This window comes from Coffea arabica, chromosome 9e, assembly GCF_036785885.1.
Source record: "Coffea arabica cultivar ET-39 chromosome 9e, Coffea Arabica ET-39 HiFi, whole genome shotgun sequence".
NCBI classification, from domain to species: Eukaryota; Viridiplantae; Streptophyta; class Magnoliopsida; order Gentianales; family Rubiaceae; genus Coffea; species Coffea arabica.
This window is the reverse complement of record NC_092327.1, coordinates 40,457,527-40,468,460: the sequence shown is the minus strand read 5'-3', so window position 1 is coordinate 40,468,460 and position 10,934 is coordinate 40,457,527. Positions and strand designations below refer to the sequence as shown.

At 35.2% G+C, this 10,934-nt stretch overlaps 1 protein-coding gene across 2 annotated transcripts; it reads left to right on the top strand.

Annotated features, from left to right (window-relative positions):
* The first annotated feature begins 504 nt into the window (after positions 1-504).
* On the top strand, positions 505-4,499 carry LOC113710479 (chloroplast protein FOR GROWTH AND FERTILITY 2). Of its 2 annotated transcripts, XM_027233511.2 has the most exons (3): positions 505-1,023; positions 3,558-3,872; positions 3,992-4,499. In XM_027233511.2, exons 1-3 carry the CDS (start codon positions 688-690, stop codon positions 4,028-4,030), a joined length of 690 nt encoding a protein of 229 aa, XP_027089312.1. In that variant the 5' UTR covers positions 505-687; the 3' UTR covers positions 4,031-4,499. The 2 variants fall into 2 exon arrangements, with proteins under 2 accessions (XP_027089312.1, XP_027089311.1); XM_027233510.2 differs by having other exon boundaries at positions 513-1,023; positions 3,558-4,499.
* Positions 4,500-10,934: the final 6,435 nt, after the last annotated feature.

Here is a 10,934-nt window from a genome sequence, read left to right as displayed (position 1 = left end):
GTGATGTATCCCTAATCTTCTATGAATTTGTTTGTTCAGGCTACCATCTAATTGAATTTCGTCAAAACAAAAACTCAGGGCAATTAGGAGTGTAAACGAATCTAATCAAGCCGAACACCCCAAATGTTTAAGTTTGTTTGATTATTTTAATGAATTTAAAATTTTGTTCAAATTTGACTTGTTTATTGTTTAATTATTTTAAAAAGTTTGAAATTTTATTCAAATTTAACTTGTTCGTCGAACAGAATTGAACGAATTCTTTATCGATTTTGAATGATGTCGAACATAAAATGCTGTTCAAGTTTAAATTGACTAATTGGTAAAACAAACTCAAATGATTTCTAATCAAACTTCGAGTATCAAATAGTTTGATTCATTTTCTAGTTCCAAGGCAACTTGTTAGCCTTAATTTGCTCAAACAAAAAGAGTAAAAGAAAACTAACTTTACCCGAAAAAAGTTTTTTTTTTTTTAAATGTTCACAGTTACAGTTAACAATCGAGACAGTAGTGCAGGTATTGGCCAACTTTATCTTCAACTGCTCCGTCTCTACCCTCTCCCTCTCCCTCTCCCTCTCCTTCTCCTGCTGCAAATCTTCTCTGTCCTCTAAAGTCTAAACCCTCTCTGCTCTGCCACCCACCCAAGTTTTTCGTAAGGCAGAAGATTCGGGCGGCGGGGGCCTAATTACGATGGAGAAGCTTCTCTGTTATAACCCTATTCCATCTAAATTTCACCTTAAACGCATCACTTTCCTCCCCCAACCCCCCCGACTCAGCACCACCATTCCCGCCGCCCATTTCAACAGACTGACTTACTTCCTCCCCGACTCTTCTCGGGTCAACTCGTTTTCCTGCAACTACCAACACTCATCTTCTAATTCTTTCGCTATTTCTTCGAAATCTGCTGACACTGCCGACCATTGTACCCATAATCTGTCTTCTGCATCTGTTGATAGGCCAGATGGGTCGACGGAGAAAGTCAACTTTTTTAGAAAAGATGTCAAATCGCTACCTCAGCAACAAAAGGTATTCGATTCTTCTGGGACTTGTTAATTTTTTTTCTTTAAAAAATAGTGTCTTCCTTTTTTATTGATGCATTTGCTTCTTGTATTAATTAAGAAATTGAATAATTGCGTTAGCAATCTGCTTCTTGCCTGCTTTAGTTTATCGGTTGTAACTCTGTTTTTGAGGGTCACAAGTTTCTAAATTGAGTTGATACTCCCAAAGGATTCAAACAGGAAATAGATTCCGCTTCTACCATTCAATCCTGCAAAAATGTGTTTTTTTTCAATTACTACTATATGGGAAGGTGGCATTTTTCTTTATCAATGAAATCAAATGTATTACTAAGATAGTCACGGATTCTCTAGCAGGAGACTTAAAGAACTTAGGTAAGAGTTCTAAGACAATATTTTGTTGCCAGGATTGGAACTGCACTGGGAGACTGTTGACTTGTACATTATTCTTTTGGGTTACCTTTTGTCAAAGTATTGCTCCTATAAGTTGATATGATTGATTATGTTTTTTGGCTGTTGGCTTTGTTGTGGTGGCGTGTTTATTGTTGGGGCTCTTAATGCGATTACCATTTGATAGAGCTTCTTCTCAGTGATGATTTCTGGAGATTGCTAGATATTTTGATAATCGCCCCCATATATTCTTCTATTTTTCCTTGCTCGAAAATTGCTTCTCATAATTAAAGGTTGGCAGATTATTATTTCTTCTCATGCTTTCTCTGTCGAGGTTGATTTGGTATTTGGTGATGTTATGTATAGACAGGGTTGCTTGAGCCTTTTAACCGTTTAAAGCTCGCTCATGCATCAACTGGTAGGTTTCATGGCATGGAGTTATAGTTCTAAGTGATTTCTCTTTTTTTGGTGCAAAGGACGATCAAAGGCCCTCGTAGAAAGGCACGAATATTATATTATCTTTCTAAGTGATACTTATAGATTTCTCAACTGCTTCATTTCATAATATACTTTATACTGGTTCACTGGTAATAGCGGAAAATTCTGCATCAGAAAGCCTTGATTTGTTCAAGGTTATAACAAGATCAACTTCGATCTGTCAATTCCATGGGATCAGTGTATAACACATCTTTCCAAGTACTGGGGTGGTTGTGCTATAATTGGCTATATGAGTTATTTTCTTTGTGTATAAGATGTCATGCACCTGACTGCCCTGCATTGAAGGCTTTTCTATGGAAATTATTGTACACGAGATAATTAATGGCATTTTTGTCTATGTGATTTCAATAAAAAGGATATTTTAGCTCCATTTCTCTTAAATGTTTGGCTTGAGGGAATGGGAGGGAAAGGAGAAGAAAAGAATAGGTAAGATTTGGTCGTTTGTGTTTACATTGATTTTTGAGGGAAAGGAAAGGAAAGGATAGGAAGGCATTCAATTATTATTTTTAAGTTTGGTTTCCATTCAAAAGTGCACAGAATTGGAGTGAAAGTAGACCAATTATAGTTAGATTATCTTTACTGCCTAATTTACATACGACCTTATCCTTTCTTTTCCTTCCCTTCTCCAAATACTTCCTAATTTACATAGACCAATGTTTTTCCTTCCATATCTGATGTAAACAACATGAACGGAAAGCACTTTTCTCTAATCTCCTTTTCTTTCTTTTCTGTTGGGGTGGTATCCTTTCCTTTCCCTTTTCTCAATTTACATGGTGCCTTAGTTCTGACCTTGTTAGGCTTGAAGTTGGGACATATTAGTGTGTAAAACTTCTTAGATTTTGGAACCAACTTAATGAAGATAAGTTGTCTAAATCAAGCCCTCACAGGATCAGAATGATAATGCTTCTTGCTTGAGCCTCTCTCTTGAAAACATTGTCATGTTAACTACTTAATGGGACCTACATGGTGTAACCATGATGACCTGATGGAGGACTAGAGCAGCCACATTCTGGCTTCCTCGTCAGAAGGTGAACTTGCCAGTGGTAATCGTGCCATGAAGAATAAGTATTTTATGGTTTCATTTACCTAAATCTGTGATAATATTGCACGGATTGATGTAGAGCTGAACATCATGGAGAGGAAGGGAGGTTGCAAGGTTGGGAGTGGGTATCGAACAGCTACAGCCTATTTTTCTCTTCTCTATATGTGCCCCAAGGAGTCATGATGCATTTTGCTGACTTCAAGTACTTATAACAAAGTCAGTGAAGTTGCAGCCAAAGAGAATAACATGTTTTGACTGGTTTTAAATTACATCATTTTCAGCCTTGCTTATGTAATTACAACTAGACCATGGATACACTGTATGAAAATTTTCTTGCTCATTTCCGCACCTGCTGTTTAACAACACTGGCTGTATTTTCCTTCATTTATGATGTGGCTAGTTGGAAAACCACCTTCAACTTACTGTAAATTTATTATCATCTACAAATTCACGCAAATCCATGCCAGACAGAGGAGCTATTGGCATAATTTTAGGATGTGTTGTTGCTAGCTTACAATCAGCATGAACTCTTTTTAAGAAAAAAGAATAAAAATTGACTCTTAAAGTAGAGGCTTGATAAAGATGAACGTTAGTTTGACATATATTGATCTCAGGTCATTGCTGCTGGGACCGTGATGTTACTCTCTGCCATCTTTATGACAGTGATCCATCCAATGGTTGCGTCACCTGCTTTTGCCAGCTTTCAGAGTGCAGCCAAGGCTGGAGGTCCAACTGCAGCTGCAGTTGGTAGGCAGCTCCTTAAAAATGAGCTGGTAAACAGCGCCTGGACTGGCTTCTTAGCTGGTTGCTTGCATACATTATCAGGTCCTGATCACCTTGCTGCTTTGGCTCCCCTTTCAATTGGGCGCACACGGATTGAAAGTGCTGCAGTCGGAGCTCTTTGGGGATGCGGCCATGATGCTGGACAGGTAATCTTTGGTTTAATGTTTTTACTTCTAAAGGATCGGCTCCACATTGAGATCATCCGGACTTGGGGCACGAGAGTGGTTGGGTTTACCCTAATGGTTATTGGTGCTATGGGGATCAGGGAAGCTTCAGAAGTACCTGCCCCATGCGTGGCCCTTGAAAATGGTGAGTGTGATGTTAGCATCTATGAAGGCCTTGAAAATCCAACGATTGGAAAGAAGAAGATTGGATTGGCGACTTTTGCTACAGGAATTGTCCATGGGCTGCAACCGGATGCATTGATGATGATCTTGCCTGCACTTGCTTTGCCTTCTAGGGTGGCAGGTGCTGCATTTTTGCTGATGTTCTTGGTCGGGACGGTTGTTGCTATGGGAAGTTACACGGTTGTTATTGGATCATGTAGTGAGGCATTAAAGGAACGTGTTCCTAGAATAACAGAGAAACTCACTTGGGCTTCATCTCTTGTAGCAATTGCTTTAGGGCTGGCAATTCTGATCAGCCAATTTTTTGGGTTTAGCCTCTATTAATTAATAGATGTCTGGTGTTTGATTGGCTGTCCTTGAAATTAGGAAAAAGATTTTGAGATGAATGGATGTGTTAATTGAAAGCAAGAATCCGTGATTGTAGCATACTACTACTATTTTCTGTTTGTTCGTTAAAAAGCTTGCATGAGTTTATGAAAATTGTTGTGATTAGCTGATCGTTTGAACAGGAGCAGTTACTGCATTAGGGGAAGCTCCAGAGTTAGCCGTACTATTTCCCAATGCATCCCGCCGAGTGTATGGCGTTCTCTTAGTAAAGTACTTAATGGTACCAGATTACATCCAAAGGAAAGGAAAGGAAAGGGAAGGGAAACAAAATTTCGTCGAAAAGAATCCACGTCGCTTTAGTTGGTAAGATAAGAGATTCAATTCGGAAACTTTTCTAGCTCTTAAAGGGTTAGAGGTGAATTGCTGTCGTCGCGAAGATATGCAAAAGCTTGAGATTAATAAAGATATGCAAAGATTTCGAAACAATGATAAATCTTTTATTCTTAGCTAGACTGGTATATATATGAACATAAATCTCCACAGAGACATGGGTACAAAAGGGGAGAAAAAAGTTGAAAAAGAAGACAGAACTAGAAAATAAAAGAAAATGAAGCAGTGGGCAAAAACAAAAGTTCGGATTAAACAATTTGGCCCATTGCCTTAGAAAGTTCGGAGACGAGGCGAGGCGCATGTGGTGACAACGGTTCAGAACAGTGTAACACTTTTTAAACAAGTTGTAACTACTTTTTAATTGTTTGTATACACTTATAATAGGAGTGATATTATGTTATTATTCATTAGGCGTATCAATCGGGTTTTTGAGTCGAGTTTCAACAAACCCAAGTTCGACTCACAAGTTATATATGAATTTTTAGGTTCCAAGCTTTCGGATTTCGAATTCATATTAAAATAGTTCAAATTCAACTCATACTATTATATAAGTTTCGGGCTTAAATCGGGTTTCTGTGAAATATTTTGAGTATATTTATTGAAATTATTTTCAAGAAAATTGGTTTTATGTTTTGAAAATACATATGTAAAAAATTCATTGATAGTTATTCATAACCATAATTAGTAGTTGCTAATTAAAATTAAGATTTACTAAATAAGTTGAAAAATAGAATATGAAAAAATACATATTGATTGGTAAAAACAAATCATATTAGTAGTGATTAGTTATAAAAAAAATAGATAGATTTTTGTTTATACCAAAAATTTTCTCATGATCAAGGGTGGTTTAAGAAGTATATAAAGTGATAGATTTTTATTTACCCCAAATTCCCTCCTCTCTCTATATATATAGTATAGATAATTATAAATTATAGATATTATGCTATATATATATAGGTATATATATATTTTTCACATATATAATTATACTCAAATATGGGTCGAGTTTTAATTGAGTTTGAGCTTAGTAGGGGTCAAGTTCGGCTCATATTTAGTTCGAGTCTCATATTTAGCCCGAAGCTCTGTTTGGCCAACTTAAAGCTTAGGTACAGTTAGAGCTGTAAACGAACCGAATCGAACCGAGTATCTCATGTTTGAGCTCTGTTCGTTAAGCAGTTCGAACAACGTTCGTGTTCGTTCGTTAATTTTCGAACTCTAAACCTGTGTTCGTGTTCGGTTCGTTAAGTAAAATTCGTGTTCGAGTTCGAGTTCGAGTTCGACTCGTTTAACATAAACGAGCCGTTCGCGAACATGTTCGAAATGCTCGAATCCAAATTATTTTATGCCTTAAATATGCCATGCAAATTATTAATCATTCTAAAAAATAATTAAAGCATTAAGTGACTAAATTCTATTATTCATTAACTATATAACTAACATTAACATAAAAATAACAAATAAAACAAAGAAATTTGCCCTCCAAATATAAAAGTCCAGCCATAAAATTAACCCTAAAATTTGTTAAATGATAATTATGTCTATGTTCGCGAACGTTCGTTAAAACTCGCGAACATGTTCGTGTTCGCGAACGTTCGTTTAGCATGTTCGCGAACGTTCGTTAAAACTCGCGAACATGCTCGTGTTCGCTCGATTATTAATCGAACAAAAAAATTCGTTCGAACTCGGTTCGTTTAAAATTTCGAACGAGCCTTTCACGAACACGAACGAGCCGAAACGAACCGAGCTACCGAACAGCTCGGTTCGTTTAACAGCTCTAGGTACAGTGTGAACTTTTTTTGAGCTGAACAGGCTGATTTCATATTGATCTTGCCCGATTGATAGTCCTATCATTCATTTGAGTTTCATGCATAATAATTAAGTGTTTATTATGAAATTTTACAATTAATTTATATAGAATTACGAGATGTTCAAAAAGTATTACTCCCCCTATCTCATTATTATTGTCATATTTTCACTTTATTGATGTCTCAAAATAAGTCACCATTTCAAATTTAACATATGTTTCCAATTTTAGACGGAAGGAGCACGTTCTTTCGCACAGTTGTCACAACATGTCATGCCCCATGTCCGTCCAGAAAGCTCAGTCTCTGACAATTGCCCGTTTAATTTATTTAATTAGTGCGGGCAGGAGGTGGATTTGGTGGGGCCGCTGGCTGAATAGGAAAATTGATTTCAATTGGAATCTGAACCTCAACTGGAATCATCATAATCTACCAAGTCCACACTCCACTGCGACTGCGTCGAGAATCGTCAGCCACCCATGGGCCCATGACCATCAGATCCCGTGTCTGGTCTACAATGCCACAATCTCAACCACTGCGACTGCGTCGAGAGTCGTCGGCCACCCCTGGTCCCATGACCATCATATCCCGTGTTTGGTCTCCAGGGCCACAATCTCAGCCTTAACAGCAGTAACCTATCATTAAGATTCCCGCTGCCAACTTATGCCAACATAAGTTGGCTTAATGGACAAGAGCGGGACATTTCCTCACAAGTATGAAGGTTGTCTTGGTGGATCATGCAGGCGATTTGTAAGAATTTTTCTAAGCGATTTGCGATTTGTAAGAATTTTTATAAGTGACTTATGATTAATTTCAGATGCATGCTTTTGCACGATACAATTGACTAGAGATATGTTTAATCCGTAGTGATGATGACAGTCAAATCTACCCAAACTTTGTTCACTGAAAAAAAGGATTCCGCCATTTTCTGTCTTACAATTACAATGTACACAACAGCAACTACCCACGGCACAACTGTACGATGACACTAGTTCGATGAGGACGCGGGGCTTGAGCGGTTGTCAGAACCACCGCTCCGGAAGGTGTAACACCATTTGTACATGGTGTAACATCATCTGTATAAGGTGTAACAATGAAACAACGGCGAGTAACAATAGAACAATATTTTTGTGGGTCCCACACGGCGTGAAAATCGAGTTACAATACGTGATCTGAGTCGCACAAATTTTTGAGATCTCATCCAGGCCGTGAACTGCCTGGGACGGTTGTCTCTGACAACCGCCCAGGCCCCTCGTCCGTTGGATGATTGTAGGCTTCAGTACCTAGGGTTACAAATCCATTTATCAAAATTGATACATTTTCCCTGCTAAACTAATTTTTTTTTATCGCAATCATGACATTTTTATAACCTACTCTGTACGAGGACGATTGTAGGCTTCAATAAAAAAATTTTTTGTTACAACGATAACTTATCCCATCGGGGAAACCTAACCGACGGGATAGGTCATCAAAAGAAGCCACTGAAAGTGGCAAATCAAAAATAGTGACTGGTGGGTGGTAAGATTTGAATTCTTGACTTTGCAACGATAACATATCTTGGAAACCTAACCGATGGGATAGGTCATCGGAGAAAGCCATTGAAAATGGCAAGTCAGAAATAGTAATTGTTGAGTGGTAAGATTTAAATTCTTGACTTTCCACCCACAATCAAGAATAAGAGACCAAATGACTGTTGGCCGCTAAACTAATCAATATACATATATTTTACTCACCAAGTTAATCGAGTTACTGCTTAGTGCTATTTAGCACTTGATATGCGCGGTCATCTTTTTTGTGACCGAAATATTGGAAAAAAAAAATCATAGTAAGGTATTGCATACAGGGTTAAATGCGGAAAACTCTCATGAACTTTTGTAGCAGTTGCACAATACACCCTAAAATATGTTTCTAGGCACTTTGCATCATAAGAAAACTATCATTCGTAGATTTCACTATCAAATAAAGCACGAGTCTTACAAGTTTTGTCCGTTGAAATTTCCTAACAGAATTGCCCTCTTGTCAAATGAATATAAATGGCTATTTCCTCCTGACAAAATATTATTCGGAATAATTTTGTTATCCAAAAAGAAAACAAAAAGTACAAAAATTTTATCTTTTCAAATGAATAAAAAATTTTTAAAAAAGTGTCGTTAACCAATAATATACTGCTACTAATATTTTCTTTTTATTTTAATCTTATTGTTTGTCACTTTACTATTAATAATTAGATTTATTATGAGCTCATTTGTTTTAGATGTATCTAAATAATTTGAATGCTATACAAATTATGCTTTGCACATACTAACATATATTTGCAATTATTATTACTACTAATAATTGAACATAAAAAAGAAATGAAAAGAGAATAAGTTGAAGTTCATTAAAATTAATATACAAATATAATAGTAAAAAATTAAAATAACTAGTCATGCAAGACAGAAAAGAATAAGAAAAATGTAAAATGGAACAAGGTAAAGAGTAAAGAAAAAAGTACCAAAAATAATTGATATATAAATAATATTCCAAATAATAGTTTTTTCACATATATCACATTCCAAAATTATTTAGATACTTCATGGACCATCACATCCCACTCCACGCAACATAATGGCCAACTGGACATGAAAAGTGTTTTTGTCCGTTTAATTATCATTTGAGGATACAATTATCATTTCAATGATAAAATAAACGGTGTGTAAAAATTCGTTACTTTTCAGTAGAGTTTGGGTGTAAAGTGCCTATAAATATACTTTGGGGTGTATTGTACAACGGTTATAAAAGTTCATAGAGGTTTTCTACATTTAACCCTTACATATATAAGAATTTTTTTTTAAGTGACAGAAGGGTGGGATTTAAGAAGCAGCCTAGGAAAAGGAAGATTGGAAGACAAAACTTCTAAATCCTTGAGCCTCAAATATGTAAAGAATAGGAGCACAGTGAAATAAAAGAACTCATTTTTTTTCCTTTTGTATTTAATAATTTATAATTTCGTGTGTATATAAAGTGATTACAAAGTTTAAATATGATACACAATGTTGTAAACATATATACCTTTATCCAAAACTTTTTATTGACAATAAATCTCGTATAGTTCTGTAGAATAAATTTCAAATATTTTTGCAATAGTTTCAATGTTTTTCTAAATTTTACTTTTTTAAGTTTTCTATTGTTAGTTTTTTTTTCTTTCGAAAAGCATTACTCATAACGTCATTAGCCTTGCTCTCTTCTTGGAATCTATTATAATAACCTTAAAATGTTTGACCTTGAAGAACAAAAAGAAAATTCTTACTTGAGAAATCAATAAATCTAGCATCAACAAAATTTTTCCTAAGGAAATTTTATTGACAAATCTTTTGGATATGTGGTTATGTGGTTTTGATTGTATTTAAGAGACATGAACATGTTTGTTGACACTTAGATTAATGTTTGCTCCATGGTAATTAAAGATGTATTTTTTCAAGGTAAAACACCTAATGAGCTAAGATAACTTGCCTTCGGACTACTGAAAAAATTCAGTTTAAATATAAAATATGCAATTTTTACCCTTAGAGCATTTCCAACGGGAGTATAATGGGTGGGCCATCCATTACAAAATTTAGCAGTCTGACAAATTATTAATTTAGCAGTGTAATATTATGTTATGGGGTTCAACTAATTACATAAAGAATTATTAATTAAGTATGGATTATTATGATATCTTCGCATTTAAGGTATCACATATTTGTTTAATGTTCTGCATAATTATTTTTCAAAAAATAACAATATATTATTTTTGAGAGATAGAAAAAGATATATTGTTCAAACTTAGAAATTAATAATATTATTTTTAGAAAATAAAAAATTCAAAAGGTAAAAAATTTAATGAAAGTTAATACTTTATTTTTTAAAAATAACAAAGTTATTTTTAAAAATTACTTTATTTATTTATGGGATATGAGTTATGCATTATTAAAATAAATATTTGATTTAATTGTGGACTCATGCTATTACACCTAGTGGAGTGTAATCTATTGTGAGTGGAAGTGTAATAAAAGAGGAGAAAATGAAATACTGACGTAGCATGTGGATTACACTCTAAAGAGTGTAAACCATTGTGGATGCCCTTACTAGAAGTATTTAATTACATTAAAAATAGTGTATATATTTTTTTAGCAAATACAGTGTATATTATGACTTATGTCTAGTTATGACTATTGCTAGCACGTTATAAAATTTAAGTAATTAAACACCGAGATGATGATAAATAAATACATGCGGTTACGGGTGGACACGAGTTGAGTACCCCACATCCATCATTTGGCTGACTCAACCCGCACCTTGCGAGTCAGCCATTTTCTGACTA